The sequence below is a fragment of the Pleurodeles waltl genome, chromosome 6 (assembly GCF_031143425.1).
Source record: "Pleurodeles waltl isolate 20211129_DDA chromosome 6, aPleWal1.hap1.20221129, whole genome shotgun sequence".
Taxonomy (NCBI): domain Eukaryota; kingdom Metazoa; phylum Chordata; class Amphibia; order Caudata; family Salamandridae; genus Pleurodeles; species Pleurodeles waltl.
The window spans coordinates 826,784,065-826,807,565 of NC_090445.1; the positions used below are offsets into that span (position 1 = coordinate 826,784,065).

At 42.9% G+C, this 23,501-nt stretch overlaps 1 protein-coding gene across 2 annotated transcripts in view; it reads right to left on the bottom strand.

Moving 5' to 3' along the window:
- Nucleotides 1-23,501, bottom strand: part of AS3MT (arsenite methyltransferase) — a 383,350-nt gene that overhangs the window by 266,765 nt on the left and 93,084 nt on the right. For both annotated transcript variants that reach the window (XM_069239493.1, XM_069239492.1), the window contains exons 5-6: nt 8,452-8,588; nt 4,314-4,383 (exon numbers count right to left, since the gene is read on the bottom strand). In XM_069239493.1, the coding sequence (XP_069095594.1) occupies nt 4,314-4,383; nt 8,452-8,588 (207 nt within the window). The remainder of the gene's footprint in view (nt 1-4,313; nt 4,384-8,451; nt 8,589-23,501) is intronic.

Sequence of the window (23,501 nt, forward strand, 5' to 3'; positions counted from 1 at the left end):
ACTTGCAAAGTTCTGATTTTTCTTAACATTCAATATCTACAAACATGGTTTTCAGGTTTTCTAATTTTGAACTGAGTGCATTGAACATTGCCTGGCTTTGCAATATGTCTTTTGGATGAAATGCACCCTGTGCCTTGTTCACTTCTGAAATAAGATATGCAAAACCTAATTTGTTATTCTTGTTCCAGAAAGTATTTCAACTCAATGTTTCTATAGCCTCAGATATGATGAGCATACCTTGTAACGAGCAAACGAAATGAGTTCCGCTCAATACTGACTGGACAGTTTTGCTTCCAAAGATTTGAGCCTCAATAAATGCATTGTCTATGCCACATTCACTGAGACAACTTCCTGCACACTGCAACACAACTTTTGTCATGTGGAAAACGCCCATCATTGGATAAAGATTATCAAAATCTACTGGACTGCTAAAACAAAATGTAAGCTACAATACAGAAAACACCTTCATCAAAGAAAATTGGCAGGATAGGCTGGTCTTCCAAAGTAAGCACGCACATTTTGGAATTTCCTTTTTTTTTTTAGAGCTGTGTATACTGTTGCGTAGTTTGTGACTAGAGATGGTATTACTGGTAAAAACCCAATCTTCTTCAGTGGAACAATATTCTGGGAGATCAGAGCATGAATTCCAGCCCATGGAGGAACTGGCCTTTCTTCACTCTTTAGTCCGAACCGAATAAATGATATGATAAATTCAGTTAAATCAGCTTTGCGGACCACAGCATCAGGTAGAAGAAGATCCATGTCCTCAGCCACTTTGTAACTTTCTGGTAGACTGGGACATGTTGATGGCTTGTAGTGATTTTGCATACATTGACAAGGCAGTTGGGTTATACATTTGCAGCTTCGTTCGTTTATGCCTACAGCTGACACAGCTTGTTTTCCAGCAGCTACTTCATTGGTACAATCTTGAAAATGCACCATGGCAGTATACTGTGCTGGATGTTCCAGACAAAGAAGAGCTGTCTTCAAAATCAAAATTGTCACAAGCTGCAATTGTAAATCCTTTCCTGATAAAGTGACTTTGAAGTAGTGTGCTAGTGGATTTGCAAGATTTTACAGCATGAGCTGCTAACAAGTTCCTGCTCTGTACTATGTCATTATAAGTTCTTGATACATCAGTCCTATTCACTGAAGTGATTATCTCTCTACATTTGCACTTGTCATAGATTGCTTAGGAAGTCCATGTGTAGTGGAGTTTTCTTTTTGCCATGATGTAATTCATAAAACATGATTTGGAAGAGACAGCACATTTGCACAGCATTGGCCTGTCGTTTCATGGGACGGTCTTCCACTTCTTCTCTTATGTCTTCAAAGCCATCATCAATGTTGTTGGCTTCTGTTCCAAACTCAAGAACTTTAGTTTGTAACAGCTTTGCTGATATTAAACAATGATGTAAAAAATGCAACATCAGGCATTCTTGTTGACTCCAGTGATTTGAGGTGCACTGGGGCATCACAAAATTTATCACAAAGTCCAAAATCTAATTCTTTCAGGACGCTTCTTAAAATGGTTCCTGCTGATTTTACTGAATCCTATGATCTTATTTTGGCAGCAAGAACTTCAGGAGTCAAATCAGCTGAGAACACCATAAGTGGCTCATTCTTTTTGTTAAATGACAAAAACGAATTCTGTCATTGTACATTCTCACAAGAATTTTTTTCATTTCATTATTATGGATCAATATAGTTTCATCAATGTTGACCATTATTTCTCTGATCTGACTGAGTGTGAACCTGTAGTCAGCACTCAAGAGTGGCTTTAAAACTTAATTTGCTTTTTCAAAGAGTGCAACCCTAACTGAAGGCGGGCAGTTATGTTGCCGCTGGGAGCTTGTTGTACATTCATATTTTCAAATGTATCCATTCATGCAGTTCAGGTGGGCATAAAATCTGCTGCAAATACATTCAGCTCGCTGTTAAGATCAGCTATTCTGCTGAAAACTTCATCTTGGAAGAAACTAGCTGCAGAGAAAAACATGTTTCCCTTTTGAGACTCACATACTCAGTAATTTGTTTTTACATCAATTACTTCGGCCCTTGTTCTGGCTAAACCACAGATAACACATTGAAGGGTAGCCACCGATCTTCTAAGTGGATGGCCACTGGATTTGGTTGTATTCACTTTCTCAGAAGACTCGGATTCTTGTTGTGATTTACTGGTTTCTGCTATTGTTTGACAATTTTGTTCCAGGCTTTTTTAACCATCGTATACAACTTGTAGCACTTGTTACAATGATAAAATGTTTGATCCTCTTTACCCATCAGTTTTAATGTTTTGTTAACTTTGTGTTGCTGTATTTCCGCAGCACCTTAAACTCTCTTCTGTCCAGCCACAGTTGATATTAGCTTTTCTTTCTGATTAGTTTGGAATATGACACATTTTTCTTGGTTGAAGGAGTCCTCAGATTTTGTAGTTAGCAACACTCTGTTAGAAGGTAAAGATCATCTGCTACCATCTGCTTTGCTGATTTTTTACAAATTTGAATCAACAGAAAACCTGAAACAAAAACAATATTAAAATCAATTACCAATATGATGGCTAAAACACATCATTATAAAGCTGCCGTTTTGGAAAATGGCATAAGGGTTGCTCTGAGAAGTTATTTTCTTTTTTCTATGAGACTACTTGACCCCCAAAATCTATGTTTTGACACCAAATTGAAGTATATAGGTGTCATGGTTCTTGAAACATTATATTATCACTGCAACACATCCACCATTTTTAAAAATGTTGTCCAGAAACAAAATAGGCCCGGATTAGCAGTTACTACCCAAGTACAATTACTTCTCTAATGATACAAAAAAAAACAAATCACAAATGAAAATCTCTGGACTACAATTTTGTTTACAGAGGTGTATCAAGGGGCCAGGACTAAATGGAGTGGGCTAGTGCCACTAGGCTAGTTTAGGAAGGGATGTGGTGTGGCCTTGCCCTTCCCCAAAACTGTACATTGGGAGTACTAGAATATTTCATGACTTCCCCTTTTCAAAGTGCCCTTTTTGAGCAAACAGCTTTTTAGCAAATATATGTGAAAATTGAGCTATAAAATACACCACTTGTCCTCATTTTGACACAATTTTGGGATCCTGCATTTTATTTTTGTAAGTTCATTTATTTATATGTTAACAAATCAGGCAATGCTCGGATACATGGCCTATTTCCAGAGGTCAGCATGAGAAGAGTGAACCAGATGCTTGTGATCACTGAGAGCAGTGGCTGGATTTCAAGCAACAAGTGGAAACTGTACTGTGACCATAACAGAACAGATGAAACGTGGGGATGTACAACACTAGCAATGGACTTTAGATTAGGCACTTACATTGGGCATAAGCTTGCAAGGCTTGACACTAATGGCCAAATTTATCAAATGTTTGCGCTAGTGCAAAGTCTCCAAAAGTGGCACAACTGGCACAAAGTGTTGCTTTGGGATATACCTTCTACTGCAAAACCTGACACACTGGAAAGTAGCACTAAAGTAACACAAAGTAGCACTTTGCATCAAGGGGTGTACATGGGCGGGCCAATGCTACCACCCATAATGTTGGATGAAAACGCCCTATCTACTAACATTTGTAGACAGGGCTTTGCACCAAAAATGTAAATCACATTCACCCCAAATAGGAGGTAGAGAGGTTTCTCCAAAGAATACTTCTCTTAGCCCTAACTACTTTATTTATCGTTACTCTCTTAGCTGTCCTGCGTCCGGTGCCTAATTTTTTATAGAATAGTGGACAGATTGTGTTTGTGGCATGCTGAACTATTAACCAGGAAGGTAGGTGGAATCCCTCATAGCTCAATGTTGTACAAAAGGTTGTTTAGAAGTGTGTTACAAGAGTATGCACGGATGGGATTGCATGTGAATGCCTACTGTGTGAATCACCAGAATGAACAGGGGAAAATCCATATCACCAGTGTGAGCACATGGTTCATGCAAAGGACACTGACTGAGATTGATTTGTCCAAGGGGAAGACACTAATATATTGCTAGGCTAACCCTGCTTGCTTTGTTGATGTTCAAATACAAGGAGCCAAAATGTACAGGTTTCTATTTTCTACTAAACAAAGCAGATTTACTCATTGTATTTGATGAAATTTGCAGGGTAAATATGGACAGTGGGTAAGAATCCAGGACCTATTATGGCGGGCAATTCACCAGCACATACAAACAACTCTCAGATCCAGTTACTTTACCACACATTGGCATTGCAAGTTGAAACATGGGAAGAAGGTCTAGCCCCTTTCACCCAGAAGCTCATTTAGGGGAACCAGGGGTAACAAAAGGTTAAATTACCTTTAGAACTCTGTAGGCCTCTCCAAGGACAGCTCTCTTATCCGGAGACAGGTTAATCACACAGTTGGAACTAAAGATATATAAGTATTCAAATCAATGAATCAACATCAACAAAATATTTTTTAGAATTTTTTTTTTAGTAGAGAAAGATGATAAAATGAAAAAAGTGCACATTTATTTCAATGTTACACAGGAGCCAAGAAAACGTGTCTTGTTACAACTAGAAGTAATCTTGCATACAACTCTTTCACATTTACAGCTTATTCTGGATATTAACAATGGGTCTCCAGCGAGGCTATCATCTACAGATTCATGGCGGGTAATAATGGGTAGACCATTCAAGGTGTCAAGGGTACCCATAGGGGGGGTAATCTCAGATCCTGTACGGTTACATTTATGTTGACCCTATTCCTTTTGTACACAGGGTTATCTTCATGTGTGCTACCATAAATGATGAAGAGCTGGCTTGCTGTGTTCGGATAAAATCAGAGAGTGAGCTTGATGTCACTAATATGCATCAATTGGTAGAGAGAAAACAATAGGGAAAATATCTCCTTATGTATGTGGAAATTAATCAACAACTTTAATTTGAAATGAAGGATGAATGTGTTCTAATTTTCACTTTGCTTCAGTAGAATGTGGCCTAAAGTTAATCAAGACGGATATTTTCCATGGAAAAAAATTCTTGTCAGGGTGCGTGGAAACATAGAGCTTGTGCATAAGGTCTGAAGGGAAAATACTGTTGTCCTATGTCACCGAAGGCTTTTTGATGAGTTAAAGCAATTAGGAGGCATTCCCAATGGCACGTAGAGACATTATGAAGAGTACAAAAAACTCACTTTCATAGCAGGTGCGGCTAGCAGGTGGGAAAAAGGACGGGGCAGGGCACAAGCAAAATACTTTTTTTTAAACAAACCTTACCTTGTTCCCGCTCTGCTCTGGTATTGCATTGCAGGCACAGACTCCCAGCCTGCCCTTCTTCCAATCCTACCACTGCCTTCATGCTGCCAGCATCATGAAAGCAGAGGTAGGATTTGGCAAAGCGCCCCGCCAGGGTGCTCCGAGGCAAAGTGGAAGCCTCTGCCTGCTCTCTTAAATCCAGCAACGCAGGTCAGTGTTAGAGAGAGACTAGTGCGCATGTATGTTTGGCCGGCCAAACATACATGCGCACTGAGGGGGAGTGGTGTAAACTCCCCCTCTGTCCCTGTCGCGCCCGTGGCCCTGTCTCTTTTACAGTAAAAACAGAAGAAAAATAGTTTCTTATGTTTTTACTGTAAAAGTATTGCATCTGCTGCTGCTGGTGGGGGATGCCACGCTCCTCCACCGGAGGAGCCGCCCATGTTTTTTAGACCTAGGTCTCAATGGCCCTCAAAGAAGTTCTGCAGATGTCTGCCTGGCCCCATGATACTTCCAGTTGTTTATTAAAAATTATAACATTTCCCAAGGTGTATAGAGGTGAACGGAGGATTTAAAGCAAGGCCTAGTAGCAAAACTGCAACCATTTGCTCTAACAAGAAGACCTGGTGTAGATTTCCTGGAAGCCAGAAGAATTATTGGGTAGTTAAGTGAGAGGTGTGGATTAGCAAAGACTAGCTCCTTGGTAGTTCTGGTTCCCCAGATTGAGCCTGAGTGACTGTCTGTGAAACTGTAAGAAGAAAGCATGTGTCCAGTTGATCCAAAGACCATAACCATGTGTTGATCTAGATGGCTACTACCACCTGTGCTGCCATAGAGACGCCATTAAATCCCCCCGAAGCACCTCCTTTAGGACACAGAATTTGAGGCAGAACGCCCTTAAAACACAGGAAAGCCTTGACCTGCTATGAGGTCCAACTAGACAGAACTCCACACTTTGGCCCATATTTATACTTTTTGATGCAAATCAGCGCTTGGGCAGATTTGCGTGTAAAAGTTTACCGCCGGCTAACGCCATTCCAACGCACCAGCCGGGTGCCTTATTTATGGAATGACGTTAGCCGGCGCTGCAGCCTGGTTAGCGTCAAAATAAATGACGGTAACCGGGCAGCGGAGGCGAAGGGAAGACTGTGGGTTGTGCGCCAAAGAATGGTGCAAGTCAGGTTAGAGTCTAAAATATTGTCTCTAACCTGACTTGCGCCATTGTATGACGCACAACCCCCATGGAAATGACTCCTGTCTTAGGAAAGACAGGAGTTATGCCCCCCTGCCCAAAGGCCATGCCCAGGGGACTTCTGTCCTCTGGGCTTGGCCACTGGGCACAGTGGCATGTAAGGGGGCCCAAGTCAGGCCCCCTATGCCACTTAAAAAAAAAAAAAATTACTTACCGGCACTCACCATGGATGGGTCCCTTCATCCATGGGTGTCCTCCTGGAGTGGGTGAGGGTGGCGGGGGTGTCCCTGGGTGCAGGGAAGGGCACCTGTGGACTGCTTCCATGGTCCCCAACCATGGAAATTAGCCCACAGGTCCCTTAACGCCTGCCCTGACCCAGGCGTTAAAAAATGGCGCAAATCCGGCTGGGCGCCATGTTTTAAGGCCCGTCATTTTGACGTCGGAGGATAAATAAGGCGCACATGCCTTAGAGTCATTTTTTGCAAGGGAACGCCTATCTTGCATGTCATTAGCGCAAGGTAGGTTTTCACGTACAAAAAAGGACTCAATCTCCATAACTTTGGCCCTAGACGGGTTTAGTGCAAAAGTATAAATATGGAGTTAAGTTTGCGCAGAATTTGCATAAAAACAAAATGACGCAAATCCGGCGCAAACAGAGTATACATATGGGCCTTTATTTCTTGAGGGCTGAAATGATTCTTCCCATCAGAGGAAAATTTAAGGACTCTGTCCTGGAATTCATTTTTTATGAGTGAAGATTTCAGCCATCCTAAAAGTGCTGGGAAAGAGCAGTGTTTATGGTCCAAGTAGCAGTGTTGTTAAGGTCCCAGATTCAGCATAAACATGACCTCATCTAAAGTTAAATAGGTAGGACGGAGACATAACAACTGAAATGTTGCTAGTACTAAAACCCAACATGGCTATCAAATCATTAGCGATGTTACCTAATTATAAAGAGAGCATTTGATTGGAATATTTCATTTTAAACATTTGGAACCTTTGGCCACAATGACTATATAAGATACAGAAGCCATGCTGTCCCAAGCAGGAGAATGCTAGCACCACCATAACCTGGGAGGAAGGAGAACCAGGATCAGAGGCAGACTCGTCCTTGAGGGGTCTTATATTCATTACCTGAAGAGAAGATTCTTGTGCCATCAAATGGAGTCAGCTAGTCACTGAATCAAGACATCAGATTAGTCCTGCTGGGATTTCATATGACCAGTATATGATCATAGTGGTTCAGGTCTATGGCATATTGGACATGATTGGCCTGCCAGAGTATTCACAAAGGGACCACTCAGTCACTCCCTTTAAAGAAGCAACGGCTGGCTGACCCAGATAAGGACAGAATAGAGACAGCTAGACGCTAAACTCAAAATATACCAGTTTCAACACATCTCACTGATGAGAATATCTTTCACCAGACTTCTTCGAAGTTCTTGCACTATCTAACAAAGACTTCTTAGATCAAGTTCAGCTAAATCTCTGGAAAGCATAAACACCACCCTCTCTGGGCTCCCGAATGCCCACTAATTGCTCCAATAACTTTCTGTTTTGGAGTAGAAACTTGAGTGCTGAAAACCAGAAATGGTTGGATTAACTGAAAGGCATCATGCCTGTGTCACAGACATTAAAAAACTGCTATTCCAATGAGCTTTCCAAATATCAGCCTGGACAAGTCTTCATGGGGTTGAATTCTTTGCTGCAGAATGAGATGGAGTACGCAGAGAAGTTTTAACCATTCTCACATTCAGATACTGTAGGAAAAGTACTTAGACATTATTCTTATGGAACACTGATCTTATAAAATAGATTAGTCACTTTACAGCTGACAAAACCTAAACGGACTTAGCTACACAGGGAGCAAGATATTGCACATATAGGACAACTCGGATCTATTTCTTTCCCTTAGAGATACATACAGAAATCTGCCAAATAATCCCAGGCCTCCACGAATAGCACAGGGCAAAGAGAGGCTTTTGAAACAGAAATATGTGTACATTGAACTATTGTGTGGCCTATAGTAAAACAACAAATGTTACTCACATAACAATGTCGTAGCTTTTATCCTGTATGCCGGCATCACCAAGCTTTTCAATATATCCATGAACAAAGTCCACATTGGGCTGCTTAAAGCCAAACTTCTTCATGTGATATTCAATATGTTTGTGGGCTATTTCAACCTAAACAAACAAAGAGAGCAATTGTAAATGCAAGGTTAGCCTTTAAACCTCAAAATACGAATATTATACCTTTAACAAAGGGTTTTCAAATGGGATAGGTTGGCAGCACTTATATGATTGCCATGCATTCTCCAGATCATCTCAGTCCAGAGGCATGTCACAGGCAAAAGGAAACGGAAGGGAAAGAGTCACACAAAGTGTCAGTCATTCCATCTTTGAAGCACTTCCTTGAAAACTGCTGGGCTGTTTTACTCACCAATGTCCATTTGATTAGTAAAATATAGCTGAACATTTATATGAACTTGCACTTTACAACACGAAGAGTTTGTGAAAATCTCATTCAACTGTTAAAGGTGACTTTCTTTGGTAGCACTATGCATGAACCTCCCCAGGACAGACTTTAGCTCACTACTACATCGCTTCTGAATAAACCAAAGACATTATTTATCTGTTTTCAGTTGCTGAAAAGTCTTTCAGACACCAGATGGATTTAGACAACTTTCATGCAACTCAATCACAGGCTGCAAACTATTTTGGGAACTGGAAATAAATAAAGTAGGTGGTAATAGGAAATTCTAAATTTGCTGGAGGAAAATGCTAATTCCAGATAAAAATCCATCGGCTGAATACGTCCTTACCAAGGTGAAGTATGTTGGAGGAAAGACGTCTGGTCAATATGTAGGGCCTTATATCGAGTTTGGCAGATGGGAAATCCCGTCTGTCAAACTCCTGACAGGGTGGTCACCGCCAACACGTCGACCTCCCCGATGGAGTCATTATGAGTTTCCGCCTCTCCGCCTAGCGGGAAACAGGTTACAACATTGTCTCCGGCTCGTAATAGAGCTGGTGGCAATGCTGTAGCCTGCAGAGTGCACCAGCAACCACGCATTGTTTACTGTCTGCAAAACAGACAGAGAACACTGCAAAGGTGCTGGGCAGGGGTGCCCCTGCACTGCCCATGCTCAGTGCATGGACAATGCAGGGCCCTCCCTCCCCCCCATGTAACCCTCTGCACCAGTTCTCCGCCAGCCTTTTATTGGTGGTGTTACTGCCATAAAAAGGCTGGCGGAGAACAAGGTTGTAATCTGCAGGGAAGAGCTGCTTGCATCGCAGCCCTGGAGGATTACTATTTCTGCCACCGCCAGGCTGCCGGGATCCATGATCCTGGCAGAGCTGGCGGTTCCCTGACAAGCTAACGGCAAGGGTTGTAATGTGGCGGTCTTAAGACTGCCACACTTGTAATGAACCCCCATAGTTTGATAGTAGGAGTAATGTTATTATTGTTTTCTCTTGGCCTACTTGCATGGTCCTCAGCAGGAGTTAAAATGTTGGCATAAAGTTTGTAAAAAAAACATACAAAATGGTAAGCTCGTATGTTTATCTGGAGTGGTGAATTTTATCAGTGCCATGTACAAATGAAAAAATAAAATATTCTGTGGGTGAAAACGTCACTTCTGTACTGTAAGGCCAGTGCCACTCGTGTCTTTTGGCTTCTGCCGAACGCGTCAATGTAAAGGAACGCCTATATTAATGTGCTAGACTATGTAATTTTCAAATTAATGTAAACATATGACTGTTGAAAAATAAATTGCAGCATGTAACAAAGTAAAACTGTCATATTTGATTGAATTTGTGTACTATATCATAAAAATATGCAGATGATTGATGAGATTTCAGAGCATTGCATTAAATTACAGAACGACTGATGGCTCATAATGAAAAACAAAATGCTGTCAAATATTCTGAACACAATGTTAATTGACTGCTATTAGACACAATAATCATGCAGCAGGTTAACATAACCTCAGATGCAGTCAAAGGTCAAAGTTAGGCTTGGCGGCATCAGGGTGTAGACTTGTAGATGCATGCAATTATTTTGGATGAGTGAACAAATCGGCAAAATACCAAACTAATTTCCTTGAGTCTTGATAAGATTTAATAAATGCTCTAAACATTGAACAAGGCTAGAATTTGCCTTTTTGAATGCTTGAGTGAAAATTATGCAGCCTTATAGTTTTTATGTATGTGACATTTACCACTGAAATGCGAGAAACCCGAGTAATGGGGAGATCTAGGACTTGAGAGGCTTGGATTACGTTGTTTGTTTCACAGTGAATTGTTTATGACTGCAAGAAGATTCACAAAGGGGCAAGTTTTCAGTACCGTCTTCCAAATCAGAAGAAAATGTTGCAGTAGCTGGAGTCCGCCTAAGGCAAACTGAGCATTAAAATGCTGATATTTGTAATTCCTGACTAATAACGACGTATAAATTGATCAGTATTAGCCAGGAAAAATAATCTGTAACAATCGTAGCACTCACTTCAAAATTGCAATCCAGAATTCAGAATATTTAAAATTCTCAGAAATACAAATGTGATGCGGTAGAGGTATTCATATTATTGCAAACTGAACTGATTTTGTGGCATGGCATAACGCTGGGAGCAGTTTGTCCTTCAAATATGATATGAATGTTTGGAGACAAGAGGTGCTACATTGCTTAATTTCCTTCATAGAAAGTGATGCTTCAGGCAAATGGATGCCAGGCTCAGAACCTGGGGCCAGATGTAGCAAAGTCCCAAATTGCGACTTGCAATTTGCGAGTCCCTGCGACTCGCAAATTGCAAGTCGCAATTTGGGATGCAGAAAGGGGTCTCAGACACCTTCTGCGAGTCGCTATGGGGTCGCAAAGACCCACCTCATTAATATTAATGAGGTGGGTCGCAATTTGCGACCCCATAGCGATTCAGGGCACTCTCTGACATGGAGGCCTGTTGGGAACAGCAGACCTACATGTCCGTGACTGCTTTTAAATAAAGCAGTTTTTTTTTTTTCAAAGTGCAACCCGTTTTCCTTAAAGTAAAACGAGCTGCACTTTGAAAAATAAACCGAAACCTTTAGTTTCGGTATTTTTCAGGGAAGGTAGTGGTCCATTGGACCACTGCCTGCTCTGAAAAATTATTTTTTAGGCCAGGCACAAAGGGGAAGGGGTCCCATGGGGACCCCTTCCCGTTTGCAACTGGGTTACCATCCACTCCAAGTGGATGGTAACTGCGAGTCCATTTGCGACCGCTTTCGCAGTCGCAAATGGAATTGCATACCAGCACCCAATATTTTACCAAAAACACAGGGGGTTTCAGTGGTCTTTCTGCCCCTTCGTAGGGCATATTGGTGATTAAACCACCAAAATTGCTCCCTGGGTCAGAAAGGCAATTTTGGTATTTTTGGGGGGTTGGGGACTCGGCCTGATGTGTGGGAGGGTCACCCTAACCCTCAACATTTGTCCCAAAAAAACTTGCCCTGGGCTCTATGGCCCTCGATACCCTAACCTAAATGTGCCCCCATGGGGGTATAAGACTGCTTTTTTAGCAGTTTGTAGGGGGGGGTGCTCAGCCTGATACATGGAAGGGCCACTACCACCAAACTGTACATGCTACAAAAAGATCTCTCTCAGGTCTAGTGGGCTTTATGCTCCCAGGCGAGCATATTGGGGTAAGACCTCTTATGTGTCCCCTGAGGGGAGAAGGGAGCACCAGCCCACTGCAATGGGGGGCAGGGGCTTCCCTCCTCTGAAAGTATCCTTGGTGCCTAGTCGGTAGATACCTGTCTGGGGATAGCCATCCTGCAGCAACCCCAAGCAGGGGTCCACTAGGGAAAGATACCATTGGAAAAGGGAACTTCTTCCCTTTCCAGTAGTACCTCTTCTGTCTAAATCAGTGCTTAGATGCTAAGAAATGCCCCAATGCAATGATGCAGTGAAAGTGAAAGGAGCACATCAACTCATTTCACTTTCCTCTTCAGTGTGATGATGTCAGTGTGCTATGTTCGATTATATTTACAAAAAAAAGCCTTAGGCTGCTGGGAAAAGCTTTTCCCTAACATTCCAGCCTCTAAAAAGAAACAAACATTTGCAATGCAATAGGTCTAGCATTTTCTTGAGTTAGAGTTATTGGCATTGTAAATTCATTACTGGACTTTTCTTGCCACATAAATTGGTCAAGCCTGCCTCATAATTTCACCTTTTCCTGACATATAATTCCAGTGGCCCAGAATTTAACTAAAGCACTTCCATTTACCTCCTTCCTCTATCTTAAAACATACACAATTATCATATAAACCTTTATCAGAAATAAACTTTGGGCATTAGAGTGTAATGCTCAAAACACCATAACAAAAATATCATTTGGGACGGACTGGAGGGTGAAAGGAAAGAGGGAGTCTTGCGTAAAGATGGAAAGGACAAGTAGCATAGTAACGTTGTCATGGGCCATGGAGTAAGAAAGGAAAATGGCTGACTGGCATTTCAGTAAGAAAATACAGCAATAATTAGAGTTGAGTGAGGTACATAGGTCTCTCTGCCCCATTGCCCCTGCACCTGTTTTTCCATTGATAATTAGGCTCCAAGAGAAAAAGCGGATGGGGCAGAAAAACAGAAGCGAAAGGAATACAACAGAAAAAAGGAAGAAAGAGCAGGGTTTGCAAAGAAATAAAACAAAGAATGAGAAAATGAAAACACAACTAAGAGAAGAAACAGAGCAAACGTGTGAGATAAAAGAAAAAAAAGAGAAGGAAGCGAGCAAACGAAAGATAAAGAGGAAAAAATAATGAAAGAAGTGTGAAAAGAAAGAGAAAAATGAACATTAGAGGAAAAAAAGAAATGGTCAGAGAAACAAGCAGCGAAAGAACCAGTGTGTGTATTTAATTACACATTTCCACAGACACAGAATGGGAAAATCACCTTCAACACTTTGGGTCCGACAAGTAGCTTGTGGCTTCCACATACAGACGGGAAAAAGAGGGATTGCTAGTGAAACGTGAATTGACAGAGAAAGATAAGAAAGACACAAGAGAAAGGAAGGAAGAAAGATCTAAAAGAAAAAAAGTGAAAGGACGCATACCAAGTAAAAAAAAAGAGCAAATAAAAAAGACAAAGAAAGAATGAAGGGGAGAGAAAAAACAGTTAAAGAATGAATGCCTGATGGAGAAAAAAGAGAGGAACGAAACAAGGAAAGACAGATATGTGTCCTGGCCCAGCGCTGGAATAACGGAAAGGCAGCGGGTAGGAATGAGAAACGGAGCGCTGTGTAATTCCTGGTATTGGAATAATGGAGCCCTGCAGGTTAGGGTTGAGGTGCACTGACAGAGTTGTATGTGGGCTGCAGTACTGGAATAGTAATGGGCACACAAGTTCAGCAGTGAGGTTTGTTAATGGAGCTATGTGTGGAACGGAGTATTGGCATGCCAGTGTTGCTGATTGTTAGCCTGGAGGTGCCCTGTTGAAGATGCTATTAGGGCCCAGCATGGAAGTGGCACTGCCTTTGAACCATAGAAGTGAGGAGTCCTGAAGGGCATGTGTGTGAGCCTTAGTACAGAGAAGAAACCTGCACTGAACTGAGGTTCTCTGCAGACAGCATGTGTGGGGTTCTGGCACTGGCACAGCTGAGGGCTTGGAGTGTGTGAACTGAGGTACACTGATGGAGCTGCGTGTGGGATCCCAGTTTGGAGAAGAAGTGGGCACTGTTCCTAAGGATTGCAGAGCCCTGGTAGAGCTGGGCGAGGGCCCCCGGCACAGGGACAGCAGTGGGCACTGACTGTTTGGAAGGAGGTGCTCTGACTGAGCTGCATGTGCGTAGAAGAGCTAAAAGAGCGGGGACGCTATACAAATGTTTTCTAGACGACATCAGGTTACATCTGGGGGCAGGGCCTCTTGATGGGGGAACCTTCCTGTATGCTTGATGGGACAAAAGGGGGGGTACCGGGTTAATTTACAACCCAACTGAATTACTTGATTAGGAAAGGTCAGACACATCGGACTAAGAAAGCAGGAAATGTCAAGCAGTCACAGTTTATTCCAAAGTTCATGAAAACAATTTTGTGGTGTGCAGATAACACTGCTAATTTTGTTGCAGACACTGATGTTAGAAGCCCTTGGGGGCTGTGATATAAGCAATCACAAGCAATCCTCCCTTACTCTCAGCACCAGGGACCACAGGCAGGTAGACCAAATGTGACCACGATTATAGCCTGATTTATAGCCTTGTTTACAGCTAAGCTCAGAATCTGAGGTGCCCTGGCAGACAGCATGTGTGGGGTTCTGGTGTGGGCACAGCTGAGGGGCTTGAAATGTGTGAACTGAGGTGCTCTGATGGAGCTGTGCCCTAGTACCCAGCACTGGAACAGCAGTGTGTACTGACTGTAAGAACTGAGGTGCTCTGGCAGACAGCGTGTAGGGTTCTGGCACAGCTGAGGGCTTAGAGTGTGTGAACCGAGGTGCACTGATGGAGCTGTGAGTGGGATCCCAGTATGGGGCAGAAGTAGGCACTGTTCCTAAGGATTGCGGAGCCCTGATAGAGCTGGGTGAGGGGTCCTGGCAATGGAAAAGCATTGGGCACTGAGTGCTTGCAAAGAGGTGTTCTGATTGAGCTGCGTCTGCATAGAAGAGCTGAAAGAGCAGGGACGCCACACAAAGGTTTCCTAGGTGACATCAGGGGACGGCGCCTCTGTATGGGGGAGCCTTCCTGTATGTTTGTTAGGACAAAAGTGAGGGTAGCAGGTTAATTTACAACCCCACTAAATTGCTTAATTAGTAAAGGTCAGGCACATCGGACAAAGAAAGCAGAAAATGTCCGTCACAATTTATTCCAAAGTTCAGGAAAACAATTTTGTGGTGTTTAGACACAGACGCAGACAATGATGTAATAAGCCCTGGGTGGCTATGTTATAGCAATTACAAGGAATCCTCCCTTGCTCTCAGCACCAGGAACCACAGGCAGGCAGACAAAATGTGACCAAGCTAATAGCCTGATTTATAGCCTTGTTTAAAACTAAGCTCAGAAACTGAGGTGCTCTGGCAGACAGCGTGTGTGGGGTTCTGGCATGGGCACAGCCAAGGGCTTGGAGTGTATGAACTGAGGTGCACTGATGGAGCTGCGACTGGGATCCTAGTATGGAGCAGAAGTGGGCACTGTCTGTAAGGATTGCGGAGACATTGTCCAGTTGAGTGCCTAGGATATAAGCAAGTACAAGCGATCCTCTGCCCTGCTCTCAGTATCAGGAACCACAGGCAGGCACAACTGGTAAAGAAAATCCAAGCCAAAGAAGGGCAAGAGCGAGGCAGGTGAGAGAGGGTGCAGAGAGCCCACTAAGATCAAATGCGACCAATATAACAGCCTGATTGATAGCCTTGTTTACAGCTAAGCTCAGAGCAAGAATGCTCTGCAAATGAAAAGGGGTGCTTTCCTGGACAGAAGCAGGAAACAAAATACAAAAAAAAAAAAGTCCCCTACAGACCAGATAAACAGGACAAAGTGTAATTGTACAGTAGTTGGTCCCTGCTCCCACACAGGAGGGACAAAGAGGCAAGACTGACCACTAGCAAGCAAGGATTTTTAAATGACATTGAAACTAACAAATGAAATAGCTGGAAGCCCACAGAAGAAGTATACTTAAAAGTACACAAGAGATTGTATGCTTACGCTTGACCTAAAAAAGGAAACCTTCTAGTGCGAGCACTTTTAAAGTCTTCCGCAGTGTTGGCCAATGGGAGTGTGCACGTCCGCTGGTGCCCATCGCTGCAGTTAAGAGGTGAATAGACTTTAATTGTTTGGTATTTATTTCATTTTTTATGTTTATTACTTTGACGGCGGAATTGCAAATATGCTTTCCTTTTTAAATTTACATCTATTTTTTTCTTAAAATTTATCAGATTTTTTTATATCAGTTTTTTTGAATTGGTGGTCTTTTTTGTTTTACTTGTTTTAGTTTTTCAGATGTATTTTTATGATTTTATCTTATACTATATTTTAATTTTATATGTTTATTTTATTGTAAACTTTTTTTGGCATATTAATTTTTGTAATGCTATTTTTAAATTTCATAATACTGATTTAATAATTGCAATAATTGGATAATTTCATTTTTTACGTATTCTTTAATTACATATATGTACATATAATATTTGTTTTAATGAAGTATCTTCTTTACATTATTTTCAAATTATGACATTTATCTTTATTTATTTTTTACATATAGATCTTTTTATATGTTTTTTCAAGTTACCTTTTTCAAAGTTATTATAATGTTAAATACTTTTAAATATATATACCTACCCATGAAATGTCGATATAGGTGTAATCAACATTTTTGTACTTTACACTACAAGTATGTAAATCAGATAATTTTGTCCAAGATATTTTTTCCACAATATTTTTGTACTGTGATATTTCTGACCTCAATATTATGTCATAGAATCAATTGTAGTTATCTTTGACATTCTGGTGGCACTAGCACAGTAGTGCCTTTCTAGACTTACTGTGACCATACGTTTCCATTTGCAAATCTTCCTCAGCATCTTCAGGGTATGGAAGTCTGAGGCGGTGACAGCGTTGACTTAGGTTGTCATGTCAAATTCGCTGTTGATTTATGAACCCCCGGAGGTTCATGGCGTGGGTTGTGGGTGTCTGTCCTAGCTTTATTGGCCACCAGGTGGCGTCCCAGAATGAAGTGCTCTTCCAGAAGATCACAATTTCGGGATAGCCAGTGCTTGGCTTAAGACAGTTGGTCTTCACCCAGTTGGTGTTTTCAGTTATGTAGACCTTGAACCTCCAACTAATATGAAATGAAGTCAGAATTGATGAAAGGATCCGCATGCAGGTCTAACAAATAAATGGGCTTGAAACGAGGAATCTGTCCTTGTGCGACAGTAAGACTATGTGATATGCTATTGTTTGGGAGGTAAACGTATAAACCATCACCAAAACCCTTGTATTTCTGAACAAAGATACACTTTTTCATGAAAATGATAAGCTTTTGTCTGGGGACATTGTGGTTGGTTATCTAAAAAGGAAATCTTACATTTCATAGTGAATTGTCTGTATTTTCAGAAACTGGCAACTTCATGGTTCAGACAAAATGGTTACACCAAATCTACTTGGAAGGGGCAAAATGGAAAACATGAATAAAGAGATGCTGTATAAATAAAATGTAACACTGCATAAACACATTACTGCTCCTTCACATCCTTTGGTTTTGAAGTGAGTTAACATAAAAAATTATGCGCTAAAATGCACCTTTAACCCCTGCCATTTTAAAATGTCTCCAAAGGAGAATCCTCTGGAATCTCCTAAATGATGTCAGGTTGTTGGTTCAATTTTAGGCAGGTACTTACACCTCCATTTCCAAAGTTTACCAACTACCATTGCTTGAGACACCAGTTGGAATGTGGTAATGGGACTACAAGTTGCTACCACAACCTGAGCTTCTTGGAATTATACCAAATAAAACAACTCTCTGTAGACATTCGTTTATTTGAGTATAAATAAACGTTATCTACAGCACAAAAGACAGATGTGTTTTACAAAGCAGCATTGAACTAGCCACACTGCACTACATCACAAAATGTAATGCCCCCTCTCCATACAGTTGTCACATTCCTTTTATACAGCTTCCAAACTGCATACAACGGCAGAAACTACATGTTAGGTGCCTTCAACATATTTTCTTTAAACAAAGTGGTAGTAGAGGCAGCAATGCAAACTTTATGTACAACATCGTGTGGTTGGTTAGGGTCCTAAAGATGCAGATGCAGTGCACTATACTAATGCCATACCACTAGGCCTCTAATAACATGTAGGGTTAATGTCTCTATGATTTGGTGCAGTTTGGGTGCCAGCGTCAATAGATTAAGCGCAAACTGATGAGTTAGTTTCTGTAGAATGGAATGCAGGTAGGCAGTGTAGTAGATTAGAATCCTAGGAGGGAGTACTGTGGTTGGTTCATTTCCGAAAATGCATTCAGGTGGCCTGGACTCGAAGTGGTACTCCTGTGTTGTACATTAGCACCTCTCTGGCGTGGGCCTGAGATGCAGTGAAGTGTAAAATGTAGATGTCCCTAAGATGCAGTGAAGCTTGGTAAGTTAGCATCCCTAGTGTTCACACACAGGAATAGGAGGCTGGGCATACAACATATTTTATTAATTGAATTGATAAAATATCTCTATGCAAAGCTCTGGTAAAAAAAAGAACACAGAATAAGTTAGGACATAACAAAGTGACTGTTGTGAACATAGGCAAAGCTAACGGAAGGTATCAATATAAAAACTAACAAAACCTGGAAAGACAAACACAACCATATCACTTTGAAGGCTTTTTTAACCCCTATTACAGACTGCTGAAATTGAACAAAAGTCATCTTTGAGTCTGGAGAACAATCCCTGAATACATTGAAGGTTGTCAAATGAAACAAATGAACAGCCAACTTCTTATACTGAATGTTTGACTTAAGAACAGCACTGTAAGGCTCCAACCTTTGATCAACTCTTTCTGCACCACCCATGTGCTTTTTGTAGTCTAAAATGCACACAGGTTTGCACACTTGAGCAACCTGACCCCAAACAGTCAGAGGTGAAGTTCTTTCATCAAAGATAACTTACATGTAGTTTTGGCAGTCTGTAGTAGGCAGCTTTGTTGTAGCTGAGCAGACAACTGTTCCTAGAGTTGAAGTAGTGGAAAAAGTGGCTAAATTGAAAGATCGCTACTTTCTTGATTACATTCCTCCCACACCTAAAAACACTTTTTCTGTAAGATATGTAGAGTCTGTGTGCTCGAAGAGGCATGTTAAAGGACAGTAATAAGTACTGCCCCAATATCCCCCCTAATCTTGGGCTATGGTGCCACATGTTCTAAATCGTACCACTTGCAACCCAAGTAGTGGGAGCAACCATGAGAGTAAAAGTGAACTGACTGGTCTGTATTGTTTCATATTTTTTTGTTCAGTTTCATGGTTGGCAATTGTTTGATGTATTTAGTTAGACTTGTTGTATTTGTAGTCATAATTGTTTTTTCATCTCCTTCAAATAGGTTTGTGTTTTCTTTTCTTACAAATTGTGATGGTGGTGTGTGCGGACTGGCATTTGACTGTAAGTGTGTGTGGACTTGTGTTTGGTTGCAGTGTGCGTGGACTGGCAGTGTGTTGGGACTGGCACTTGGCTGGTGGACTAGCATTTAACTTCCAGTGTGTGTGTTGTGACAGACACACACACACTCCCCCTGACGCCCACCCCCGTCTGTACTGGCATCTGGCTGGTGGTGTGTGAGCTGGTGGCATGTGTAGTTGGCTTGTGCCTTGCAGTGTGTGAGCTAGCATTTGACTGGCAGCGAGTGTGTAGTGACTTATTGCTGGTCTCTACACACACATTGCCAGCCAAACACCAGGACACACACTCGTCAGCTGCCAGGTGGTAAGATTGCTGTGTCAGCCCTGTGGGCGAATGAAAGTGATAGGCCTTTGAATGGCTGTTTGTTATGAGTGTTGTAATGTGTTAGCCCATGGAAGTGGTGTGAATAGTTTTGTGTGTGTGAGACGCATGAAAGGTGTGTGAATGGCCTGTTAAGTGGCTGATGCTTTGACATGGCTTTACAGCTCATGAGTTGCGAGTCACTGGTTCAGCACTCTGAACTTTTAGTTATTAACAGTGAATTTCATTTTTGTAAAATCTTTTGTTAATAAAATTTACATTTTGAACTTTTCATTCACCCTTGTGTCAAATCCAACCAGCATGTGTGTGTACTTGAGGAGTAGATAGTTGTGCAGTAATGTTGGTCTTCTCTGCCAGGGTGTACATTGTCTCAAGGGAATATCTACCAACTCTAGATATTTTCATAAACTAGACACTAGGGGAACTCTAGGATGGCTCATGTGGATCCCTCAAAGTCTTGGAATCTGCTGGGAGACGCATACTTCCTGCTACCCAGAGTTCCCATATACCTCCTGATAAAAATGGTGTCTCAAGTGCATGGGTGGGCCTAATTCCCGCAAAAGGGCGGGGTCGAAGACGCAATGTGCTTTTTCGTTGAAGTTTGAGGTTTGCAAGGTGTTCTGATTCGGAAAACCTGGTGAGAGCCACACCAGTCTTCATACCCTGGATTGCCCCAGATGTCTAGATTTAAAAAATGTGCAGGTTTGCTGGGTTTCTCTATGTGCCAGGTGAGATAGGGCCCAAAATCCACAGCTAGGCACATTCCAAAAAAAAGGGGTCAGTTTTCCTTGGAAAAATGTGATTTGTCCATGTTGCATTTTGAAAGCCTTTCCTGTCGTGGGTACTACCCCTACCCTCACAAATGAGGCACCATTTGTATTGAGAGGCCTGAGGGAATAGTTGGTATTGAGTTGCTCCCTGCAGATTCCAGAACTTTTCATCACTGAAATGTGAGAGAAATGTGTTTTTAAGTCAACATTTGACGTTTGTCACGGCTTCTGGGAAGGAAACCCTGGTGGGAGCTACACAAGTCACCCACCTTGGAATCTCCTAGGTGTCTAATGTTTATAAATCTACAGGTTTGCTAACTTTGCCCTGGTTCCGGCAGAGCTAGTTCTCAAATTCCATAGCTAGGCACATTCCAAGACAAGCACTGACAAAGTCAACAGGTCTCGCCCATACAAGAGCTACAGGCTTTGGCAATGTGTTTTGTCATGTTATACACCGGTGCGGCTCTTGTTCAGCATGGCTAAAAGTTAGTGGCTTGGGGAAGTAAGAGGAGTAGAGGGTCAGAGAGTTGAGAAGAGGGGAGTAGAGTTCCATGGTTCAGTGACAGAGTGTCGTAGAGTGGAGTGGGGGTGGAATAGGGTGGAGTGGAATGAGGTAGTGGGTGGATTGGATTGGAGGACAGTGGGGCAGATTAGACTGGGGTTAAGGGAGGTAGATTGAGTGGGGTGGATTGGTGAGAGTTGGTGTAGACTGGATTGGGGTGGGTGGTTTGGAATGGAGTGATAGGGCTGGGGTGGAGTGGACTGTAGTGGAATGGAGTAGGGTGATTAGATTAGACTGGAGTGTGTTGGACTGGACTAGAGTACAGTAGACTGGATTGCCTGGAGTAGGGTGGATAGGTTTGGAATGGAGTAGATTGGATTGGAGTGGATTGAGGTGGGCTGGATGGATTGAAGTGGGACGGGCTGGATGGACTGGATTGGGATAGAGTGGGAAGATTGGAGTCAAGTGTGGTGGATTTGAGTGAGTGGGGTAGATTGGAATGGGGTGTAGTGGATTGGAGTGAGGTGGGGTGTACTGGAGTGGGTGGATTGAAAAGGGGTGGGTGGATTGGGGTGTGGTGGGCTGCAGTGGGATAGACTGGGTTGGGTAGATTGGATTTTGGTGGGGTGTGTTGGATTGGACTGGGGTGTATGCAGTGGATTAGAGTGGGGTGGACTGAACTGGGATGGGATGGATTGTTGTGGGGTGGATAGGAGTGGAGAGCATTGGAATAGGGTAGGGTAGATGGATTGGAGTGTGGCAGATTGAACTGGGATTGGGTGGGGTGGATTAGGGTAGATTGGATGGGAGTGAGGTGGATTGGAGTGCGGTAGATTGGAGTGAAATGGGGTGGGTTGGGGTGGACTGATAGTGGTGGACTGGAGTGGAGTAAGGTGGCTTGGATTGGAGTCAGGTGGATTGGGCTGGGGTGGATTGCACTGAGGTGAGGTGAACTGGACTGATGCAGAGTGAATTGGATTGGAGTGCACTGGAGTGGGGTGTATCTGATTGGCGTGGGGTGTCGTGGGGTGGATTGGAGTGAGGTGGATTGATTGGGGTAGATAAGGTTGGGGTATATTTGATTGAGCACTGTGGATTGGATGGGGTGGGGTGGATTGGATTAGGGTGGGATGGATTCGATTGTGTTGGGGTGGATTTGATTGAGTTGGGGTGGACTGGATTGAATTGGGGTACATTGAATTGAAATGGGGTGGATTAAATTGGGGTGGGGTGGATTGGTATGGGGTAGTTTGGATTGGTATGGGTGGATTGACTGGGGAAGGATACACTGGATTGGAGTGAGGTAGATTAAGGTGGTCTGGAGTGTGGTGGATTGGGCTGAAGTAGGGTGGATCAATTTGGACTTGACTGGGGTGGGGTGGATTAAAGTGAATTGTTTTGGAGTGGGATGGACAGGGGTACATGGGTGGACTGGATTGGAGTGAGGTGATTGGGTAGCAAATGACTTGATTGGAGTGGGGTGGTTTGGTATGGACTGGATTGGAGTGGGGTGGATTGAACTGGACTGGGGTGGACTGGAGTTTAGTGGGGTGGATTGAACTGTGTGTATTAGAGGGGAGTGGGTTAGAGTGGACGGTAGTGGGGTGGACTGGAATGAGGTGTGTTGGATTGGAGTGGGGAAGAGTGGACTGGGGTGGATTGGATTGGTGTGGGGTGGACTGGATTGGAGTGGGGTGAATTGGAATTCAGTGGGGTGGATATGATTGGGATGAAGTGGATTGGAGCGGAGCAGACTGTTTATGATTGGAGTCGCTTGTTTTGGACTGGAGTGGGACAGGGTGGAGTGGGGCAGGATGGAGTGGGGCAGGGTGGAGTGGGGCAGGGTGGAGTGGGGCAGGTTGTTCTCAATTAAAGTAGGGCAGATTAGAGTGGTGCAGACTGAAATGGATTGGACTGGAGCAGGTTGTTTTGAATTGAAATGGGGCAGACGGAAGTGGGGCAGATTGTTTATTGATTGGTTGGGGGAAAATTGGAGTGGGGCGGATTGTTTTGGGTTGGAATGGAAGCGATTGGAGTGGGCAGATAGAAGTGGGACAGATTGCTTTGGATTGGAGTGCGGCAGACTGGAGTGGACCAGATTGCTTTGGATAGGATTGAGCAGACTGGAGGGGGGCAGATTGTATTAGGGTGGATTGGTGTGAGGTGGATTGGGTTGGTTTGGGGTGGATTGGATGGGAGTGGGATGGGGTGGTTTGGAGTGGGGTGAGTTGGGCTGGAGTCGGGTGGACTGGACTGGAGTGGGCATATTGTTTTGGATTGGGGCAGATTGGGGTGGGACAGATTCTTTTGGATTGGAGTGGGGAAGACTGGAGTAGTGGGGTGGGTTGGAATGGGAGTGGGATGGGGTGGGGGAGTGGGATGGGGTGGAT